The 24114-nt window shown below is 38.7% G+C and overlaps 2 protein-coding genes and 1 long non-coding RNA gene across 4 annotated transcripts in view; 1 reads left to right on the top strand and 2 right to left on the bottom strand.

Moving 5' to 3' along the window:
- TDRD1 (tudor domain containing 1) overlaps positions 1-236 on the bottom strand; it is a 48691-nt gene extending 48455 nt beyond the window's left edge. Inside the window, exon 1 of one of the 2 annotated variants that reach the window (XM_027063141.2) lies at positions 94-236. The gene's annotated coding sequence lies outside the window, so the exon portion shown is untranslated. The remainder of the gene's footprint in view (positions 1-93) is intronic. The other variant, XM_027063140.2, reaches the window with a different exon arrangement.
- Positions 237-1088: 852 nt separating this feature from the next.
- LOC113600128 (uncharacterized) lies at positions 1089-5112 on the bottom strand. The gene is made up of 4 exons (XR_003421083.2): positions 4400-5112; positions 4079-4147; positions 3700-3763; positions 1089-1557 (listed from the first exon to the last, which is right to left on the bottom strand). It is a non-coding gene; the product is annotated as an uncharacterized LOC113600128 (long non-coding RNA).
- Positions 5113-5179: 67 nt separating this feature from the next.
- The window catches only part of CCDC186 (coiled-coil domain containing 186), a 52517-nt gene continuing 33582 nt past the window's right edge, over positions 5180-24114 (top strand). The window contains exons 1-3 of the mRNA XM_015071323.3: positions 5180-5319; positions 14771-15463; positions 21634-21760. Coding sequence (XP_014926809.1) covers positions 14832-15463; positions 21634-21760 — 759 coding nt within the window. The 5' untranslated portion in view covers positions 5180-5319; positions 14771-14831. The remainder of the gene's footprint in view (positions 5320-14770; positions 15464-21633; positions 21761-24114) is intronic.

The following is a 24114-nucleotide window of genomic DNA, read 5'->3' as shown; positions in this document are numbered from 1 at the left end:
CGTCCAGCGCCCAACGTCCGGTCCCCAACGACTGAAGCCCCGAAGGCCTCACGCAGTCCCTTTTCGCTCCGCCACGTGCCTGGGAACCCTGACCTGGTAGGAGGCAAAAGGGCCGCCGACCCCGACCCGTCTCTGAAGCCCGGCCGTGGTGGCGGCCGCCGGTGCCCGGGAACCCCGCCGCCCAGGTGCGCTTCCGGCATTCACCTCATCTCCGAAGTCCGGCTCGGCGCCAGAGCGGCGCCTGCGCAGTCCGCGCGCACGTGCGCCCCGCGACGCCCCCGCGCGCCCTCCGTGCGCTGGGGAAGCAGAGCTCTGGTCTCCCGGCCACGTCATTGTGCTTCGGTGCCGCGTGCTCACGAAGTTCTTCTGCGGAGACGCCGTAGCTATTCCGGCTGCTTCTAGAAATGTGGCCCTGCGAACGCGGACGGCGAATTTTGAGCGCAAAGACGCAAACCGACTCCCTAAAGGTCCCTTGGGTCGCACTAACCACTTAAAGTCTTGCAAGGTTTTTCAAATTAATCCGCTACCTCTGCCTGGTCTTGGAAACTAAACACAGGTGGTCACTTTTTTCTTCCCCCCCAAGTGCACCTGGTTATGTGTTGGTGCTACTTAAATACTTAGAAAACTTTGGGGGGGGGGCGGACTAGGGGCCTTTCAAAAAAATTGAGAAGAAACCTGGTACCCCCCTGTAGTGATCACCAAGTTTGAACATTGCCAATGCACGGTGGATCTTGTCTGCATCTGTACCCCTCACACACTCCTGTTGTTTGGAAGCAAATCCTGACTTGTATCTTTTTTTCCTTTATAATGGATTTTTTTTTAATTTGTTATTTTTGAGAGACAGCGCCCTAATGGGGGAGGAGCAGAGAGACAATGTTGGAACTCAGGAACCATGAGATCATGACCTGTGCCGAAGTTGGTCCCTTAACCGACTGAGCCACCCAGGTGCCCCATAATGGATTTTTTTTTTTTTAGAACAGTTTTAGATTTACAGAATAAGTTGAGAAGCTAGTAGTTTCTCACATTAACCACACCCGGTTTCCCCTTAGTAGGACACATTAGCTACAATTAAGGAACAAACATTGATACATTGTTACTAAAGTCCAGGGTTTATTTAGATTTCCTCAGTTTTTACCTACTGTCCTTTTTCTGAGCCAGAATTCCATTCAGGATACCACATTTTTACATTTCGTTGTCATATCACCTTAGGCTCTTCTAGGTTATGGCAGTTTTTCCGACTTTCCCTGTTTTGATGACCTTGATAGTTTCCAGGAGTGAGTACTTGTTAGGCATCTTGTAAGATTCCCCCACTGTCAGTTTCATGTTTCTCTCATGATAAGACTGGAGCTAATAGGTTTTTGGAAAGAAGGCTACAGAGGGAAAGTGCCATTCATATTGCATCATACCAAGTGTACATCCTTGGATGTGGTTCATGACAGTTGATGCTTTCCACCTGTAGAGTGCAAGATCGCGTCCCTCAGGTCAAATTGTGATGTAATCAGGAAAGCAGCCAAGGGTATTGCAGCTGACGCCAGGTATCACCGAAACCAATATAGACTGGAAGTACCGAGGGGTAATAATCTGTAAGGCCTGGAAGAATCAGGAGCTGATAATCACTAGCACTAAAAGAAACCTGCAAAGGCCCAAGATTGATTAAACTTCTCTTAAAAGGGAGGATTTCTGCAGCAAACTGCCAGACTCTCTGGGTGTTGACCTTTCCTCATCTGACTGCCTGCTGCCGAAGGCTCTGCCTGAGTGATCTCTAAACATAATAGAGACCCTCAACTTTTTGAACATATTAAGCAGTAGGTGCCTAGAGCTGGCCCAGAACCTACCAAGTCTTCATCTTAAGTGTGTGCTCATACACTGACTTTGTTTTGTTCATTAACTTCTTATCCTTATTGTATCTCGTTTGTTGCATGACTTTATATGAAGCCAAATTAAACACATAGAGATCTCATTGAGTTTAGAATCCTGAATCTCCTTTACGGTTACATTAATCTTGCTTTATGATGGAATAAAACTGACATTGTAGAAAGACACAATTCATACATATCTTTATAACATGCTTGCGACCCCCCCCCCCCCCCCGACTGGTGGTGTTCCTCAGGTTTCTGTACTCTAAAGTTACTTTTGTTTTCCCTCTCTTTGCATATTGTACACTTTGGAAGGAAGTCATTATACACCACCTACACCTAAGAAAGAGGAGTTATGCTTCCCCTCTTTAAGGACTCTCAGCACAGAGACCAATGTGGGACTCAATCCCATATATTGAGGGATCATGACTCAAGCTGAAAGCGAGAATCAGAGCTTAATCTACTGAGCCACCCAGGTGGCCCACTAATAATTTCTTAATATCATAAAATTTGTATTTAAAATTTCCAGCGTCTCACATGATTTTTAATAATTATGTTCAAATCAGGTTCCAAACAAGATCCTCTATTTGTATTCAGTACTATACTTTAAAAAGAGATTTCCTTTTTTTTTAATTTAGTTTATTTTTTCTAACTTGTTTTGAGAGAGAAATAGCAAATGAGGGAAGGGCAGAGAGAGGGAGATAGACTCCTAAGCAGGTTCCATGCTATCAACACAGAGCCCGACACAGGGCTGGAACTCATGAACCATGAGACCATGCATGAACAGAGCCGAAGAGTTGGACGCCTGACCAACTGAGCCACCGAGGCACCCCAAAAGAGATTTCCTTTTAATGATTTTCTTGCAATTTATATATTGAAGTTATGGCGGGGGCACCTGGGTGGCTCCATCAGTTGAGCGTCTGACTTCAGCTCAAGTCATGATCTCACAGTTTGTGGGTTCAAGCCCTGTGTCTGGCTCTGTGCTAAACACTTGCTCAGAGCCTGGAGGCTGCTTCGGATTCTGTGTCTCCTTCTCTCTCTGCCCCTCCCCAGCTCACACTCTGTCTCACTCTGTCTCTCAAAAATAAATAAATGTAAAACAAACAAACAAAAAATGAAGTAATGGCAGTTTTTCTTAGATTCAATTTTGAGCACATCTCCTCTGGTAAGAATACTTCACAGGTGGTATTGTGTTCCTTTATTGCATCACATCAGAAGACACTTATTATCTAGTTGTGTCTCTTTGAGAAATACTAAAATTGATCTGTCAGGTTCAAGTGTTGTCAGCCCCATCCATCTACTATAAAGTTTTCCACTGGCTTTTCTTCTAATGATTTTAGACTCATTGATGATCGTTAACTAGGTCCATTATTTCATCAGGCCTAGAAAAATGGGAAAAATCTATCTTCTGCATTTATTATCCGTTATTCTGTGAAGAACTTTCCCACACTATTTGAGATTCAGTTTGTAACAGGAAAGTTAGGATGTTTGATTCTTTTATCAGTTTTCAGAATGTGATGATTCTTTGGCATCTTCCAAAGGTGGCCACATGATGTTTTAGAAAATCAACACACATTAATTTTGGACATAGTAGATGTATCAATCAGTTGCTGTTACCATTTTTGAATGCTTAATTGTCCTTTGACCAATGTGCATACCTTTGAATGCCCACCCCCTGTCCCCGAGTCTTTGACACAACTCCTATTATCTTCACTTTCTTCTTTGCTTTCTGATACAACCAACATGTCTTAGACTTTACTGTACTTTTCCTGCCCCAGACTTAGAAACAGTCCTTGATATCCAAGAGGAGCCCAGGTGACTCTTGGTGGGAAATTATATTTACCAATGATGGAGAATAAGAGTGTGCATTGTGTTGATCGTTGTTTCAGGCCTTTTCAGTGGACAGACTTTTAATGAAAAAACAAAAAATACCATGAGTTCATACTGATATTTCCAAATTCAAATTTAGGTTTGCATAATTTTTACTTAATTTCTTTGATTATGTATTGTATTTCCTTTCTCCAATACTCAAAATCTTGGTTTCAAGAAACGTAATTACTTTAATGCTTATTATTAATATGTATATTTCAGAAATAACGATATGAATGTTATTACTGACAATATGAGCTGTGAAAAAGGCCTAAACTTTTATTTTCTCTTGAAATAATATATCTCACTAGGAATGTTTGGTTGACTATTTTAAAGTTAAATCATTTCTTCACGGTTAAAACACTTTTAACTGCAGTGTGTTTCAGTGCACTATTTTCATTTAAGGAAGGAGGTGCTATTTCCTGTTGAAAAGGAAAGAGGAACAGAGTTACACAATGTTGAATTTTTTAGTGATTTCCACCCCCAGTAGTTAGTATCAAAGAAGCTTAACAGAACAGGAACAAGCTTTGCTTTACAAACTCTAACATCGACAACTTGTCACAATGAACTATTTTCACTCATAAGTTGTGAATAAGGAGTCCTAAACCAAAGAACATCACTTCACTGGACAGCATAGGTTTGCAAAACCTCCACAAACTGTTCACCTTACTTACCTGGACCTGTTTAAGCAACTGTATTCAATACACTTTTCCCCCCAATACACTTTTTGTTGCTAATATTTGAGCACCTCCCGCATGTCACTCCCCACGCTGCCTATAAGGACACCTGGCAGGCCGGATAGGACACTTCTTGCACTCAAGGCGCTCACAGCCTGGTGCCAGAGACGAACGCACCAACAGTTTATTATTAAACAATGGCAATGAGTGCCACCCTGTACACACGAACGCGGTGTTATGGAAACCCCCAGAATCTCTCCCACGGATGAATCGTCGACGGGCAGGTAGGCTGCTCCTGCTGATTCCTCTTATGTCAGGTGTAAGGTTTGCGCATCAGAGCTGGGAAGTCACAATTTCGAATTCTCTTTTATTGCTTTATGCCCCTGACTAATAAGAGAAGGGTCAAAAGGTGAGGTGAGCTTATATCCAATGAGCGCGTCCCACAGAAAGAAAGAGCAGGCTTGGGTCATAAGTGGCGCGAGACACAGGACAGGACTAGCAGGATCGCTGGCTAGCCAAGTCAGTTGGGGCGTAGGTGCCCAGAGTCTGAGCGCAGGTCTCAGGGCTTAAGTGCAGGAGGCGGTGCTGCCCTGGCCCCGCCCACTGCAGACAGGTTACACTGGCCCCGAGGTGCGTCGCGTCACACCGCCCGCGCCTCCCTGATTGGCTCCTCTAGAGAGCCCCGCCCCCTCAGCTGTAGTGGGGCCGGCTTCAGCGTCGCCGCCATCTTTGTTGATGTGTCAGCTCCGCGGGGGCTTGAGGAAACCGAGAAGGAGGGAGCGCGGCGTCGGTGTTGTCCCTTTTCTCTGTCTCCTCGCACCTCATGGTCTGCCGGTCCCCACTATGGAGAAATTAGGTCCTGAGCCGGAGCTTCAGCGGCCTCGGTAGGGGTGCGGCCTGAGGCTCGGAGAAGTGGGGTGAGTGCTTGACGGGTGCCCGAAGCGGACCGGGAGTCGTGGTGGCGGCGCGGCGGGACTGCCCACCTCCCTCGCGGCTCTGCGGGGCCCGGGTCGGCCGTCCGCCTGGCCTCTCGGGGACAGTGGAGGCAGGCGAGCGCTAGGGGGACAGAGTTAGGAGTCCCTTCCTCTCCCTGCCTTCTTCCCTGGGTCCCGGGCCGACTTGGAGAGACGGCGGCCCAGAGACCGGTGGGGGTCCTGGGGCCGTGCCTGGAGTGGTGCCTGGAGAGCAGTCGAATTTGGGCCGATTGCCTGGTCTCCCAGGGCGAACTGCAGCTAAGCCCCACCTGCTTGACGATTTTTCATAGACTCAATCGTCTATTTCTCTTTTCGTCTCCAAGTTGACTTATGTTTACTGTTGTGGCGACTTTTTATCGTCCTGTAAACACTTGCGTTACTATGATTTTAAGTAACTTAAGATTTTTGGGGATTTTGGATGTGAAAGATACTGTTCTTGGTTTTTATGTTGCCTTTCTTCCAAGGACATCCAAGGCGTTTGCTAAACCTTGGCTGGTAAGGATATTTCAGATTTGTGTTTATCAAACTTGTAACACGGGAAAGGCTCTTCTACGTGTTTCCTAGTATCAAGCCTGGGGACAGCGCAGGTGTAATTAATGCTTAGCTGTAGCAATTTAACAGCTGTGGCTAACATTCACATCTTGGTTTTGTTTAAAGAGACCTGGATTTGGAGTCGGAGCATCAGGATTAGAATCTGCTCCTTTCACTTGTTAGTCTTGTTACCTGTGGGAATTAGTTTAGTAAAAATAATGGCATACGGTACCAAGGCATTTGGCAGTTTTCTCCGTGTGTGTGTGATGTTCCCTTGATGCCTAGTGTTTTTACTTCTTTCAAAATGATAGGCTGGAAGTTTTTGTAAGAAAAGTATGCAGCAGATCGGTGCAACAGTATTTCAAGAGCTGTGCTGGTAATCATTAAAAAAAGACTAAGTGTATAGGTATGCTAATTGTGGGTGTAGCCTTACCAACTACAGGCTACACCTTCGTATTAGCCGGAGTTGATCTTGTGGGGAAAATTAAGGTTCAAGAGACATTGATAGTGAAACTAAACTATCTCCTTGTTAATAAGGTATACTATTCTCTGTGCACCTGCTTTTCAACTCTTTATTCATCATTACAGAAATAGAAAAGGGTGATGATTGGCCTCATTTTTTTCCTTTCCTTTTTGGTCTTTTTATTTTAAATTCAGTGACATTACTGAGTAATTCACAAATCTTACAAAGAATTAAAACTCCTTTTTACAGTGTAATAGGCCAACATGTAAATACTGAAGAATCTACCTGGAAATGCCTGGCTTGTGCCTGTATTCTTGTTTTTCCCTGGAAATGCATGGATTGTGTTTCTGTTGATATTATTAATTTTTAAAACCTTGTCAAATTCAGAATACCAGCATATAAACCTCGAGATTACTTTAAACAGTGGAGGTTCAGAGAATGTCATTGGTGTTTCAGAGTTTTAACCACTAACATGAAGGGAGTAGTGTAGCCCAGTAGCTACTCTTAACCTTTTAGTTCCTTCACCCATAAATGCAAGACTTGGCCTTTAGTGCTATTCGATGGCAGTTGCTTAGTACACTTTTTACAGCTACGTACTGACATCTCAAAGTGAAGGTAACTGTACTGTATATTCAGTCTTTACGAAGAGATAATAGGTGGAAGCGGCCTTATTTAGAGATTTAGAAAAATCATCTTTTCCTTTGAGGAATGACTAATCTGCATTAGTTTTCCAAATTCTTCTAACAGGTTCATGTTAAAATAAGAATCCTTGGTCTCAAGTTTTGTTTTGTTTTGTTTTTTCTTTCAGTAAAACTTGGATTTTTCTTTTATCCCTTATCTCTAGCTTTAAATAATAAAGCTAAATTTTGCATTTCTCAACATTCATTGGGCTTAGGATATTGCAATGTTACATTTAGTATTCATTTCAGGGCAACACTAGGAGCATTGATCATTTGATTTTGAAATCATTTGTAATCTCATGATTTCACACTTCTTTGAACTTATTTATTAGCTACTGAGATTTTAAAAATCTATTTGGGCTGAGGTGCCTGCGTGGGTCAGTCATGTAAGCATCTGCTCAGGTCATGATCTCAACGGTTTGTGAATTCAAGTCCTGCCTCGACATCTGTGCTGACAGCTCAGAGCTGGAGCCTGCTTTGGATTCTGTGTTTCCATCTCTCTCTGTCTCTCCCCCCCTTTGTTGTCTCTGTCAAAAGTAAACATTAAAAAAAATATTTAGGCTAAAAAGTAAACAAAAGGAATAATATTGGGATGGAGGGGCAATAGATACAAAGTATCAATTAAACCTGGCAAAGGAAAATACTGATTGGATTGTGAGTATATTTGTCATTACGGCACATGAATTGGTAATCTACTATAGGGATGATTATGTAGTTAGTACTAATGAATAATTTTTTTAGTGAACCATATCGTACCATGTTAACTGAGCCCAGGCCAAAGGTGGTTTCAAAATTTAAACATTAACCAGAACGACTTAATATAAGGCAGACTTACCACTTACTTTTAACTTTATTAGTCGTCTTTTTTGAAGAAGGAACTATATAGGTCAGTCATTTTTCTTCCCCCCACCCTTCTTTTAATTTTCAGATTTGGAAAAAATTAGCTGAAAACTTTTTACACTTTCTGAGACTCAGTAAAGTTTAAATAGCTCTCTACAGATAGCTTCAAACTAAGATTTCTATATTAAAAACTTTCTGCTTTAAAACTTATTATTAGAGTTACATAAAATTGTATGGGTCTAAGATACTAAACTGATAATATAACATATGACTTAATAACGTGATAGATTATATGGCTACTTAACCTCTTTTTCCTGGAATCTTGATGGATCATAATTTCTCTTTCTCCTGTTATCCTGTCACAGGGTTTGGTATTATTTGGGGGGACTCTTGCTGCATCTATTGCCCTGAGTCTGTCCTAATGTTTTCTTTTGTGATATAATGCACATAACCCTAAAATTTGCTCTGCCCTGAGTCTTGGGTGCAAAGCTAAACAAACCCCACAAGGATACTGACCTTGGCTTCATACTCTTCAAGCTGTAGACTTAAGGCAACTTTAAAAATATTGTGCTATGTTTCACATAAAGGAAACTCAAAGTTTCCTTTATTAAAGTTAAATTTTTACTTACAAGTTTAACTAGAATGTGACTACTGGGGGTGCCTGGGTGGTTCAGTTTAAGTGTCCGACTTAAGCTCATGTCATGATCTTGCAGTTCGTGAGTTCAAACCCTGTGTCTGGCTCCGTGCTGCCAGTTCAGACCCTGGAGCCTGCTTCAGATTCTGTGTCTCCCTCTCTGTCTCTGCCCCATCCCCTGCTTGCACTCTGTCTCTCTCTCATTCAAAAATAAACATTAAAAAAAAATTAAAAAAAAGAATGTGACTACTGTACAAAATATTTCTCCTTTTTGATAGAACTTATCCAGAGTTTTTTGAAATATCTTAGTTTTTAATCTTTTTTTGTTTTTAATCTTTTAAAAGTAGAATTTGATTTGCCTTCTGTGAACTTCAGTGTGTGATATTTTCATCATGTGAAAAAAGGTTTTCATGTTTTTTACACACGTTCCTTTCTGTCCTGTTAGTTTATTCTGTGTTTAAAAACTTTATCCAGGAAAGTGTTTGTATTTTAAAGGTAACATCCATCAAAAACCAGTTACTCGGGTTACTTGAGGATTGTGATCAGATTATGTTGGACTATGGATGCATCTTTGATGTTATTTATTGCTTCTGATTTTAATTGACTTATCAGAACCTTCTTAGAACTGGTCATATAAGTTATTTTGTTCATGGTGCTTTCAATGTGTATTTAGGAAATATGTGAAAAACCTTTCAATGTACTTTGCCTTCAAAGGACAGTAAACCATTGTATTTAAGAATAGGAGTGCTCTCACAGACTCAACTTGCTTGTCTTAGTGGATGTTATCTAAGAAATATACAGCTAGTATTACTTGAGACTCAAATGGTATAGTTTGTAATTTAAAACTGTGTAGTTTGTTGTAAATATTTATGCTGAACTGAGCCAGATTTTTCTGTTGAATTTAAAACGCTTATGCATATCTTCTATAGCTTCTGAGGGAACACTGACAGATGTTCATATTAAAATGCTATAAACAAAAAGAGTAAAAGATTTAACACGGAGCTTTTATATATATATTGGTCCACTATACCAAAATGTAAATTCCCTAAGGGATGGATATTTTCTTCACTGCCATGTACTCAACACATAGAACAGTATGTGCACATAATGCGTGCTCAGTCGGTACGTACCTGGTGAATGAATTAATAGTTTGGAATTGTATTTGTGACTTGGTACTTTTGTATGAGGCTTGTTTGATAACCTATTACCAAATATATGTGGATTGGATTCATTTGTTTTTGCGTTATATTGAGTAGGCTTAAGTTTTTTTTTATTGTTTATATTGCTAATTACTAAGAAAACAAGTACTAGTACTAAAAGTTCTTAAAGACAGTGTTTTTATTTTATTTGTAAGGCTCTTATATGGAAGTAATTTTGTAGAAATGAGAGGTTTTTTTTTTCATTAAAAAATAAAACAGGCACACCTGGGTGGCTCAGTCAGTTGGGCATCTGACTTCAGCTCAGGTCATGATCTCACAGTTCATGAGTTTGAGCCCCGCGTCAGGCTCTGTGTTGTCAGCTCAGAGCCTGGAGCCTGCTTCAGATTCTGTGTCTCCCTCTCTCTCTGGCCCTCCCTCACTTGCACTCCGTCTCTCAAAAATGAATAAGTGTTAATAAATAAATAAAACAAAGGTAGATAATGGTTGGCTTTAAGGCAAATAAAAAATGTTTCTTGACCAGTTGCCTACAGCTGATGAGCTCCAGTAAGAGCGAAACCAATTCTCACTCCTGAAACAATATTGAAGTGTGAATTGGTCCTGTAGTACTGTGTCAGAAACAGAACCAACTCTGGGCGGGGGGGTGGGGGGAAGGAAGCTTCAACTGAGGAATTTTGTGACTGCTAAGGTTTAAATACAGCATTTTCCCCTAATGAGTAAGAGTTGCTAAAAAGTCAGATAACCTGTGTTATTTTGAACTCAAAAAAAGGAATAGATACTGTAATTGTAATCACTATATCTTTATATGTGAGTGTAGATTGGATTTGTATGAGCACTTCTTAATTAAAACAATTTTGTAAACCTGTGTCTAACTGCTCTTAGGCTATTGGATCCTCAGTAATTTCAATGACAATTCCCCTATCCCCAAAGAAAAAACTTGGACAGCAACCACACTGGCCTACATCTGTGATCTGTGTTGCCAACTGGAGGCCCGCAAGAGGACTCAGCTGACTGGTTCCCCCCCCCAGTTATCTGGTTAATTGTGGACATAATCAAGCTCATTGTACATAATCTTGTACAGTTACTTAATCTTTGGTTGATGGCTTTATTACATATATACACATAGATTTTTCTCAACACCTCTCCTTTTGTTGTGCAAGTAGTATTCATTTGAGCATCAGAAAATTAAGTTTGCAAACTAAGTGGTTACCAGATGTCAATTTATGTGAAAGGTCAGGGGCATATAGTGAGCAACAATATAGAAAGTACTTGTCTTTTGAGGTTAAATTAAGCTTCCTTTAATTTATGGAAGGGTAATATGTGAAACAGTCTAAGCTGAGGTAATCATAAAAACAGACTTATTTTTTTTCACTTAGATAAATATTGAGAGTGAGACAATATTTGTTCTGCACTGTTCGTAGAATATTACAAGTCTCAGATCATTGTATAAACTCAGTGGATCCCACCCTCATGGAGAACTGAACAACATTTAACATTTGCAAGAATAAATGTAAATATAGTAAAGAGTGTATGTTAGATTATTCATTATTACCATTATCATATTGCTTGGGATTTAAGAAGTTTGATTCACTTCAGAGTGAGGTTCCTCCTTGAAAGTACAAAGCTCATTTAAAAAGCTAGAGACTGTCCAGAAATGTCATTGGGAAGGCAGGGACTGTGTGCTTGATGAGTGTATACAAATGCAGTATGTTTTCATTTACATGAGAGATTATTTCTGTACTTACAATGAGAGAAAATTTGGAGGAAGATGTGGATTTAGAATTGGTCCTTTAAATGTAGTTAGACTCCGAATAGACTGAAAGGAAGGACATTTTCCATGGCAAAGCCATGGAAATGTTAATGTGTAGATTGAAGGAATCTTGAGTAGACTGGTCAGGGTGGTAGATTATAGTGAAGTCCTAGGATTTTAGGAATGTGTTGAGAGATAAGATTGGACAAGTAGTATGACTGGTTTACTGAGGAGGAATCACATTCTGAGGTATAAACGTGGTTTTAGTTTTTATTCTTAGGTCTGTAATCATCCTCTGTAAAACACCCCCATCCTTTTTACTTCTCTCTGAAGTACAGTCCCTTGTATGGGTTTGATGTTGTATCTTTCTGCCACTTTTCATTATCAGAGAAAACTTATTCCAGAAATTAAGATAGGTTTCAATTACTTAAGAAACAAAACAAGCCACAAAAAACATTACAAACTCCTTATTCTACCTGAAGAAAGGATAAAGGTGTTAAGTTTCCAGCTGCTTGAATTAAAGAAGAGGTAATTTGACTCTAAAATATGTTCCCTCTTTTTTTTCTCTAGCTAGCCTTTTTGTAGTTGGCCGAAGACCAGCCAGTCGAGGCAGAATTCTTATTATAGGAACCTCCAAAGAGGAAAGAGATATCCCTGGTCTTAATCTGGTTCATCAGGTTGCATTTGGTGGTAGTCTCCGTGGAGGTTATGATATGTGTGGATCTTCTAGGGTCAGTGTTGTAGCTCCCTGGTCCCTTCTGCCATCGAGGGCCGGCTCCCTTCACAGGGCAGCTCCTGTTCCCTTTTGGCAGAGCTATTGTAGTACATGCTTCAACCCCTTTTCTGGATTGGGTGATACTTGACCTAGTGCTGTCTCAAGTCACTTGCACTTTTTATTAAGCTCTTTATTTTTTTACTTGGAGTTGCAGGGAAGACAATAGGAATGGAGTAAGACTGAGAAATCAACATTTCAAGTGTTAAGGTATGAAGTGATTACACCTGAATTGGGTTGCAGGTAGGGGACAGTGGCAGTAGAAAGGAAAGGTATAATTGGAGGAGACATGAAGTTGGTGAAAGAATATGGGAGCAAAGGAAGGGAAGGAGTCATGACTAAGAAAAATGATACCATTGACAGAAATCGAAAGGATTAGCTGGGAGTGCTCAATTATAGGAGCTACAATTTTGATTGGAGATTTTTAAACCGTTTTCAGTTTGAGGCTGTGGTGGAATATCCACTTGAAATGCCTACATTCAGATGGAGATTTTAATACCGGTACAGAGATAGAGTGAAGGCAAACAGGAATTCATTATCTGTAACTCAAGAATACTGGACTGAAAGTAACTAATGTGGATATCTGCTAGGAGTTGTTGGTTCAAATTTTCAAAGTGGATGAATTCTAGGAGGGAAAAAAGGGTGAAGACTGAACCCAGGAGAATATGAAGGCTGGATAAAAGGATACTCAGTATTTGCTTAGTGCTTTTCTCTTGACAAAGCATGGCACACGTTCTCTAATGATAAAACTTACTTGCTCTGTGCTGGAGAGTCACAATGCCTTTGTATTACTTAACTCATTTAAATAGATTCTTTATCTGTTATTTTGGTCAGCTCTGAGTTCACCTTCAGTTGCTATAACATTGGTTATGATGATTAAAACCACTTCATTAGTTTTTAGATTGATTTCTAAATACTTCAAATTTGGCAGCAACACATTCACAAGTTATATCTCACAGTGACTTACTTTAGGGAGAACTATACAGGTGGCTAATGCCCCGTGTGAGAATTATTTTATCTTAGATTTTAGAATACAGCATGCTTATGAGGCCTTTATAACTTACTGCATTAATTTGTATTGTGTAAACCAAGCCTTTAATACTAGTGTGGGCTTTGTCTTCGTTATAATATATATGCAGCAAGAAAATGATAATTTCTATTTGGTGCTTTGGAAATATGTTATACAGATAGGTAATGTGTAGGATTAAGGCCAGCGTCTGTGCTAGTTGATGCCTCAAAGGACAGTAAACTAAAAACCAGAGTACTTAACAAACTGGTCCTCTTTTCTTAGAATTATTCTTCCCCATTTTCTACACTCCTAGAAGAATGTTCCTCAAATACAGTACTAGTTTTATTAGATCACTTCTGTACTTTAATGCAATACTCGAGAATCTACTGTGTGCTAGAAACTGTAGTATAATCAAGTATACAAGTCCATCATGATTTATGGTGTCATAAAATTCATTCTTGCATATCATTCCCAGGTTCCACCTGACAGTCTCTTATCATTTTTCAGAATCCCTGACCAATGCTTCCATCACAGACCAACGTGAATATATATCTTTCTGTTATTCAAAAATTTTATATTTTTGTTTTCCATAAATACACCTTCCATCTGGAATTCTTTCTTTCCTAGTTTGTGTCAAAACTATGATCTGCCCCCTTTTTTATCCAATCTTATATGACACTGGTAGCTCATCTACTCTATACATGCTTTGTTGATGTGTGACGAAAAGAAGTTGACGGTTCTTTTTCATCAAGATTGCTGAAATATTTTATATTTATCTGTCTTAGGATAATTTTTGAAGTTGACTAATTTTCAGAAAATAACTAAAATAGTAACCCTCATAAACAGCATAAAAATGTATTCTAGTTGTTGAATTCGTTTTGTCAATGTTTCTTTTATGACCCGGGCAGTGCATATGGGCTCCATTTGAGTTGCATTGAGCATTGTTTATTCTTGATGAGAATGTTTGAAAATCACCATGGTACTTCCTGGATTTTTGCCTGGATGAAAAACAAATTCCCGCCAGGGATCTTTAACATCCAGCTTTAGGAGCCTGGGCTATAGATAGAGTTTTATAGATAGGGTTTTCCTTTTCAGTAAATTGTTATCATCATTAGTGTGAGTTGTTTTATAATCTTTCTCTTCTAGTGAAATATTCCTTCAATATTTTCTGATAGATTCTTGAGAGTGTCTTTTGCCTCTCATAGAACTGAAGGAATTCTAAACAATTCAGTTGAATTCTAACAATTTAAACTTGTATATTTTATACCCAACATCTCATAGAGGTGATTAAGGAATGCAAACTGCACCTGAAGTGAAGTTGTGTGACTGAATTAAAGGAGGAAAGGAGAGTAAGATTTGTAGCACCCTCCTGGTTGTGGCACACTTGGATTGCCTGTCTTATTTGTTGTGGGTTTTTTTTCCCCCTTTCAAAGAGTTATTAATGGTAAATTTGTGGCCTTAATTATTTCATATCATGGAGTATATGCAAATACATATGAGGTCATGGTTTACAAAACTTTTTAAATTTTTTACAATTTTGATGTTTTCGCTTTTTTAGATGTAAAACGAAGACCAGGAACAGATTTGAAGCAGTGCAGAGTGAAGTGGTGCCAGTCAGCATGTCAGAGGCAGAGCACATAGTCTCCGTTTCCTCTGATAAAAATATCGGGAAAACATTTGAATTAAAGGAAGACTCCTGCAACTTGTTGTCTGGTGATGACAGCAGCAGCTTAGAAAATGAGTCTACGCTGCCATCATTAAACCTTGATAAAACTTTATGTCAGCCTAATGAACACAATCAGATTGAAGCACAGGAAAACTATATTCAGGATCATGGTGGAGGTGAGGATTCTTGTGCTAAAACAGACATATGCCCAGAAAATTCTGAACAACTAGCTAATTTTCCCGGTGGAGGTTTTACAGAGCAAGCTTCAAAAACAAATGAAACTGAGCAGACAGTGACACAGATATTGGCGGAATTGAGGTCATCTACATTTACAGAAGCAGCAAATCAAAAGACTTATTCAGAAAGTCCTTACGATACAGACTGCACCAAGAAACTTATTTCAAAAATAAAGAATGTTTCGGCGTCAGAGGATTTGTTGGAAGAAATAGAATCTGAGCTTTTATCTACAGAGTTTGCAGAAGAACACCGAGTTCCAAATGGAATGAATAAGGGAGAACATGCATTAGTTATGTTTGAAAAATGTGTGCAGGAGAAGTATTTACAACAGGAGCACACCATAAAGAAGTAAGGTTTTAACATTTTTGTGCCCCCCCCCCAACCGGTTAGGATTAAAGATTGAATTCTTTAAAGGAAAGTATCATCTTGGAATTCCATAATAGTCATGCACGTTGCAGTTCATCAACAAATATGTGCTGAATAATTGAGCAAATGTCAGGTTTGTCTAGTTACTTACTATATGCCTAAAGGAATAAATATTAATGTGAATTCATTAAAGATCTAGAAATATTTATAAAGACAAGTTTTTCAGTTTTGAAAGAATGTAGAGCATAATATTGTTAAAACTATGAGAAATTCAAAAGGAAACAAGAAGTCATGCAATTAAAAAAGATTTTCTTAAAATTCCCATCGTAAATCCATTGGTTTTAAAAATTAAAATTTAGAGAATTGCTTAGTTATCAGTAATTAAGAATATAGTTATTTTTAGACTTCTCTTGGATTGATAGTTAATTTCTATTTTAATGATGGTTTAATTTTATTTCATCTTAATATTGTCCTGTATTTTTATTCTAGATTTTTTTATTTAAGTGATGCAAATGTTTAGACAGTCTTTTATAACCTTTAAGAAAGGAAACCTTCTTAACCTTCACTAAAATACAGACCGATTCTCTTTTTTTAAAATGATACTTAAAAAAAATTTGGAATGGGAGATATATATGTAAAGAAAGGAGTGGAAGCAGTCTGTATACTAGAGGAGGGTGACAGAAAAAAATATAATCCAAATATTGCTAGATAGGTAACTGGCTTTTAATGATCTCTTGCTTCCACTGTTTACTCTTCTAGATTTTTTTTTTTTTTTTTTTAAGTTTATATTGAGGGAGAGAGAGGGAGGAGGAGCAGAGAGAAAGGGAGAGTGAGAATGGCAAGCAGGCTCTGCCCTGGGGCTTGATCCCACACCCATGAGATCATGACCTGAGCCTTAACCAACTGAGCCACCCAGATGCCCCTCTTCTAGATTTTCTTCCTCAGTGGATCAGTCTTCCCCAAACCAGCTTACCCTTCATTGGTTTATCCAGTGAACTCGAATCTCTTAAGCATCCAAAGCCCTTCTTTTTTTCTATTTTCAATTTTTATTTTAGATTGTGACAAAATACACATAAGATTTACCATCTTAAATATTTGTTTTAAATGTTTATTTTGAGAGACAGAGGGAGTGTGCACAAGTGGGGGAGGAGCAGAGACAAAGAAGGAGAGAAAGAATCGCAAGCAGGCTCTGCACTGTCAACACAGAACCCAACGCGGGAGCTCTATCTCCTAAACCATGAAATCATGACCTGAGCTGAAATCAAGAGTCAGATGCTCAACTGACTGAGCCACCCAGGCGTCCCCATCTTAACTATTTTTAAGCATACAGTTCAGTAGTGTTAGGTTTATTGTTGTGCAACCAGTCTCCATAGCTTTTTCATCTTTCAAATGTGAAACCCATACCCAAATGTGAAAAGCATACCCATTCAACAACTCCCTATTCTCCTGCCCTCAGCCCCTGACAACCACTGTTCTACTTTCTGTTTCTAAAATTTATCCGTGATACTTTATGTAAAGTGAAATCATAGTATTTGTCTTTTTGCAGTTGGCTTATTTCACTTAGCGGGTGTCCTCAAGGGTCATCCGTATTGTAGCATCTGTCAGAAATGCCTTCCTTTTTATGTGTGAATATTTTATGTATATACCATATTTTGCTTATCCATTCGTCTGTCAGTGGACATTTGGGTTGCTTCCACATTTTGGCTATTGTGAATAATAGTACTGTGAACATGAGTGTACAAATTCTTCTTGAGACTCAAGTCTTCTCTTAAAAAAAAATTTTTTTTTTTTAACGTTTATTCATTTTTTGAGAGACAGAGAGGGACAGAGTGGGAGCAGGGGAGGGGCAAAGAGAGAGGGAGCCACAGAATTTGAAGCAGGCTCTAGACTCTGAGCTGTCAGCCCAGAGCCTGATGTGGGGCTCGAGCTCACGAACTGCAAGATCATGACCTGAGCTAAAGTCGGACGCTTAACCAACTGAGCCACCCAGGTACCCTGAAACTCAAGTTTCTTCTTAATACTACCCTAAAACTGGGGCGCCTGGGTGGCCCAGTCAGTTAAGTGTTCAACTCTTGATTTCGGCTCAGGTCATGATGTCATGGTTCGAGAGGTTAAGCCCTGTGTCAGGCTCTGTGCTGACAGCACGGAGCCTGCTTGGGATTTTCTTTCTCCCTCTCTCTCTGGCCCTTTCGTACTGTTTCTCTCTCTCAAATAAATAAACTTAAAAATACTACCCTTGGGGTGCCTGGGTATGGCTGCTTCTCATATCCTTACTGGACTGCTGCTATTATGAATAAACTATATGCTTTTGTGCTTAGACCTTCAGTGCTTTTACCATTGTTGATTTTTAGGGTAACTTCCTTATTTTCCTTTTGTACTGTTCTTTCAGACCCTTTTTATTTTTTTAATTTTATTTTTTATTTAAAAAAATTTACATCCAAATTTGTTAGCGTATCATGCAACAATGATTTCAGGAGTAGATTCCTTAGTGTCCCTTCCCCATTTAGCCCATCCCCCCTCCCACAACCCCTCCGGTAACCCTCAGTTTGTTCTCCATATTTATGAGTCTCTTCTGTTTTGTCCCCCTCCCTGTTTTTATATTATTTTTGTTTCCCTTCCCTTATGTTCATCTGTTTTGTCTCTTAAAGTCCTCATATGAGTGAAGTCATACGATTTTTGTCTTTTTCTGACTAATTTCACTTAGCATTATACCCTCCAGTTCCATCCACATAGTTGCAAATGGCAAGATTTCACTCTTTTTGATTGCTGAGTAATACTCCATTGTATATACATACCACATCTTTATCCATTCATCCATCGATGGACATTTGGGCTCTTTCCATACTTTGGCTGTTGATAGTGCTGTTATAAACATGGGGGTGCATGTGTCCCTTCGAAACAGCACACCTGTATCCCTTGGATAAATGCCTAGTAGTGCAATTTCAGATCCTTTTTTTGAGATTGTCTCTGATGTGTCTTCCCACTTTGCTCAGATCTGGACTCTTCACTTTAATGCCCCTCTTGTAAATTGTGAGATGTTGTACATTAAATAATAATAACAGCAAATACTTACACGCTGTTGATTATATGCCTGGCACTTACATATATTAACTCATGGAATCACAATTCTCTGTCGTATGAACTATTATTCCCATTTTTCAGATGAGGTACCCGAAGCACAGAGAGATTAAGTCAAGGTCACATGCTAGTAGATGCCAGAGTTAAAATCTGAGCCTAGTTACTTTGGCTTCAGAAGATTTTTTAAATGTGGTTATCTGAAATGAACTAGTTGTATTAAATTTATCTAAAAATATTAGGAATACAGTAGAAAATTCTTTTTGCCCCATCCTGTCTGAACAGTGGCCGCGCGGTAGACTGGGGTAAGCACAGTTGTGGTCAGAGGCCTGCTGTTGGAGAGTCCCCCTTCCACTTGCAAACTCTGTTTTGTGGTTCATATCAACCTTTCTGAATCAAACATTTTTCATGTCTGTGAGGGGGATGATAGCTGATGGAATTGTTTGTACACATTAAGACATTTAAAAATACTAGATATTATTTTTAACTAAGTTCATCTTTTGTTATACACATAATATTTTATTATTATTTTTTTTTAACATTTAGTTTTGAGCGAGGGACAGAGCATGAGTGGGGTCGGGGCAGAGAGAGAGAGGGAGACACAGAATTTGAAGCAGGCTCTGGGCTCTGAGCTGTCCGCACAGAGCCCGATGCGGGTCTTGAACTCATGAACCATGAGATCATGACCTGAGCCGAAGTCAGACGCTTAACCAACTGAGCCACCCAGGCGCCCCTCACATGATATTTTAAATTCCAAAGAAAATGCTTTGTGACTCGGCTTAGCTCTAGAACAACTATTTTTTTTTTCGCCTTCATTTAATATTCTATAAAGAAAATTACTTTTCAGTTCCTTTGGTTTAAATTTTCCTGAATCAATCTATTTCCAAATGTCTTTGTTTACACATCCATGTCTCTGTTTTCTAACATCAGTATATTGTCCAAGGTCCCAACCAGAATTCTTAGGAACAGTTGTGCATCGGATGTGACAATTGGAGGGTTTGCTGCTCTTCACTTCTGCCTCGGTAAATTGTTTACTTGTGAACTATAGCCAGGATTCTTGTGTTGCAGGTAGTTTTCTGCAACAACTTGAATGTGTACCTAAACAAATAAATAATCTAAGTTAAACCACTGTGCCAAAAAGGCTTGAATAAACTTGCATGCTACATTCTTTTCCTTCCCAAACATTTGTGTGACTTGCTTCCTCACTGTATACCTGTGCTCTTCAGAGAGGCCTACCCTGCCTTATCTAAAATCGCTGCTCGAGTTGCTCTCTGCCCTCATGCCCTCCTTTAGTTTTTTTAAGAGGATGGGACCACTTCCTGACATTTTATTATATGTTGTTTATTTTCATTTTCTCCCTTTGAATGTAAACACCGTGAGGGTGGAGATAGTTTGCTGACATACTTGTAGCACATAGAACGGTATAGGGGGGCTCCTGGGTGGCTCCATTAAGTGTCTGACTCTTGGTTTCAGCTCAGGTCACAATCTCATGGTTTGTGCATTCAACCCCCATATAGGGCTCTGTGCTGACAATGTGGAGCCTGCTTGGGATTCTCTCTCCCTCCTCCCCCCCGCCCCTCCCTTGCTTGCTCTCTCAAAATAAATAAATAAACTTAAAAAAAAAAATAGTATAGGTACATAGTAGGTACCCAGTAAGCATTTGTTGAGTAAATGAGCAAACTTCAAAGTAGGAGAAAGGCTTGGGCTGTGGAATTAGACCTGTAGCCAAATCTCAGTTCAACCACATACTAGTTATATGACCTGGAACAAGTGCTAGGCTTCAGGTTTTTATTTTTTTGTTTTTTTCCATAAGACATAATAATTTCACAGACTTAATAATTTCATAATCCTGAACATTAAATGAAATAATGCACTTAAAAATTAACTTAGTAATTGAGTAGTCAATGTTAAGTAATAGCTGTTGCTATTCTAGGGGTGCCTCAGTGGCTCAGTCAAACATATGACTCCTGATTTTAGCTCGAGTCATGATCTCATGATCTGTGAGTTCGAGCCCCTCATGGGGGCTTGAGATTCTCTCCTTCTCTCTGCCCCTCCCCTGCTCACGGTCTCTCTCTTAAATAAAACTTTAAAAAAAACTTTGAAAAAATCTAAAATATTAGTTCTTAACTTCCTTAGAGGTCTTATTTTATAGTTCTGAGTTTGCAAGGTTTTGTTTATATTTTTCTAGGGGACTCAATGAAATTTCTGCTTCAACTTTTGTATTTTGTTTTACATATTTTTTATTTTATTTTTTAAATTTTTTTATTAAAAAAATTTTTTAATGTTTATTTATTTTTGAAGGAGAGACAGAGTGTGAATGAGGGAGGGGCAGAGAGGGAGAGGGAGACGTGGAATCTGAGGCAGGTTCCAGGCTCTGAGCTGTCAGCACGGAGCCCGATGCAGGTCTCGAACTCACAAACCGCCAGATCATGACCTGAGCCAAAGTCGGATGCTTAACCGACTGAACCACCCAGGCGCCCCTATTTTATATATTTTTTATTTTATTTCAATTTCTTCTGTAACTATTATTAGAATATCACTGAAATATTCTTAAAATAAAAAGCAAGATTTTTCAGCCTCAGCATTGTGGACATTTGGGGACAGATCATTCTCTGTTGGTGGTGGGGCTGTACTGCATTATGAAATGTTTAGCAGCATCCCTAATCTCCACCCGAAAGAATCCAGTAGCAACCCCCACCCCTGATGGGGTGACCAAAAATGTCTCCAGGCAGATGTCTGGAAGGGCTTTGCCCTGGATTATGAACCACTGATCTGGAGGAGTTCAAATACTGAAGGGATGAAGTGCATATTTGAGATACCCAAAGAAGTAAACTTAAAAGAATTTGGTTTTCTTTATAGGACTATATTTCACTTGATTTGAAATATATAAATTTCTAGCAAGAAGGTAATAGCCTGACCTCTAGAGAATTTTTTTTTTAAGAATAATGTATCATTATGAAAGGATTACTTAGGAATGTTGATGTATTTATCATAAGTACCTGTAATCTGCAGATAGATTCTATTTCACATCTCCAGTTTTAATTATGCTTTACTTATACCACCCTTTTTATATTTAGGTTAATTAAAGAAAATAAGAAGCATCAGGAGCTCATCTTAGACATTTGTTCAGAAAAAGACAATTTAAGAGAAGAATTAAAAAAAAGAACAGAAACAGAGAAGCAGCATATGAACACAATTAAACAGGTAAAAAGACAAAAATCTTTAAAGACTATACTTCAATTTATAAAGTAAATACATTCCTGAAAATTTGTGTATAAATTGAAGTTCTTTAAGCTAAATTGTATTTTAAATGCAGAGGATTGATTGGTATATAAAGCATTCTTTTTTATGAAGTGGAAATTATAGCCTGTTTTTTTTCTCTTATGTAAATTTAAATTCTTACAAGACATGTGAGTGTATTCTATGTATAATAGAGATCAGAGGAAAAAAGTATTCAATTTGGTAGTAAGAAAGACTATTACCAATTAAGGGTGGAAGTAATATATACCTTAATGTTAGTATGTGGCATTAGAATATTTTTAAGCTTATAGTTTAAGATGATTCCATTCTCAGTATTATTGTGAACTATACTGTGAAGATTGGCTCTCCTGCTTCAGATTTTATCTGGCTAGCTGGCTTCTCCAGTTTGTCTTTCCTCTTTTTCTTTCCTTTAAAAATTTTTTTTAATGAACTCTGATGCATGGATTAGCAAATTGAATATTCAGACTAGTAGCAAAGCTGAGCTGCTCTTCATCTTTCTGAGCTGCTTTTTTTTCCCCCCTGTGGACAGGGTTAGAAGCATTTTAGCCTTAAAAGTCTTTCCTTTTGTCTCATCCTTCACCAAAAACTATATAATGAAAATAATAGTAAACAATTCATAATAATAAAAAATTAAACCAAGGTTCATTTGCTTATGTTTTGGTATACTTAGTGCATTAATACAAAGTGATTGTATTTGTACATTTTACTTATTTAATCATTATTTTTATATGCTTTAGAGCTACACCACATGCAAACCAAACTTAGAATTTTAAAGTACGAGGGAGTCTTAATAAAGGGCTGAAGCCACATGTTGGTAGGCAGGTCACTGCTGATGACCAGAAACTTCAGATTGAATAGATGGGAGAGACCCAGAGTTGTTCATTTCATGAACTTGTTATTAGCCACATATAGCCACTGAGCACTTGAAAGATAGCTAGTCCAAATTAAGAAATGCTATAAGGTAAAACAGACACTTAATTTTGAAGACTTAGTATAAAAAAGAAGTAAAATCTCTCAACTTTCCATGTTGATTATGTGTCAAAGTGATAATACTTTGGATACATTAAATTTAATATTTCAGTTTTTGCTTTTTAAAATGTGTCTACTAGAAAATATAAATTATACTATGGCTTGTATTCTATTGGACAGTGTCACTCTAGGTAATTTTGTCATAAGGAAAATTAGTGCATGTGTTCCATAAGCTAACATTTAGGGATTTTTTTTTCAACAGCTTTATTGAGATACAATTTACATACCATACAGTTCACACACTTCAGATGTACAGTTTAATGGTTTTTAGTTGTACATCTTTTACCACTACAGTAAACTATTTTATCACCTCCCAAAGAAACCCCATACCCATTAGTAGTCACTCTTTATTTCCCTCTGAACTCCTTCCTTCCCCGAGCCCTAGGGAACAACAATCTACTTTCTATGTGTTTATCTCTTCTGCGAGTTTCATATATATGGAGGGATGTAACATGTGGCCTTTGTGTCTGACTTCTTTCAGCATGTTTTCAAGGTTTCATCCAAGTTGTAGCATGTATCAGTTCTTCATTTCTCTTAATGGCTGAATAATATTCCATTGCATAGATATACAGCATTTTGTTTGTCCTTTTATCAGCTGATGGATATTTGAGTCGTTTCTACTATTTGGATGTTAAGATAATGCTGCTATGAACATTCATGTACAGGTTTTTATGTGATCAATTATATGCTTTCATTTCCCTTGGCTGTATACTTGGGAGTGGAATTGTTGGGTCATATGATAATTCTATATTTAAGTTTTTGAGGAGCTGCCAGACTGTTTTCCAATGTGGCTGCACTATTTTGCATTCCTACCTGCAGTGTATGAGAGTTCGCTTTCTCCACATTCTTGCCAATGCTTGTTGTTACTGGACTTTTTGTTTTGTTTTTGTTTATTTAATGTTTGTTTATTTTGAGAGAGAAAGAGCATGAGCCAGGGAGGGGCAGAGAGAGAATCCCAAGCAGGCTCCTGCTGTCAGCACAGAACCCAACACTTGGCTGGATTTCATGACCATGAGATCATGACCTAAGACAAAATCAAAAGTCTGACACTTAACTGATTGACCCACCCAGGCATCCCTGGACTTCTTAATTATAGCCATCCTAATAGGTGTGAAGCAGTATCTCATTGTGGTTTTGATTTGCATTTCCTTAATGACCAATGAAGTTGAACATCTTGTATATTTCTGGAGAAATACCTATTTAAATTCTCTGCCCATTAAAAAAGATTTTTTTTAGTTGTCGAGTTGTAATAGTTCTTTTATATTCTG

This window comes from Acinonyx jubatus, chromosome D2, assembly GCF_027475565.1.
Source record: "Acinonyx jubatus isolate Ajub_Pintada_27869175 chromosome D2, VMU_Ajub_asm_v1.0, whole genome shotgun sequence".
NCBI lineage: Eukaryota > Metazoa > Chordata > Mammalia > Carnivora > Felidae > Acinonyx > Acinonyx jubatus.
This window is presented reverse-complemented; position numbering and strand designations above follow the sequence as displayed.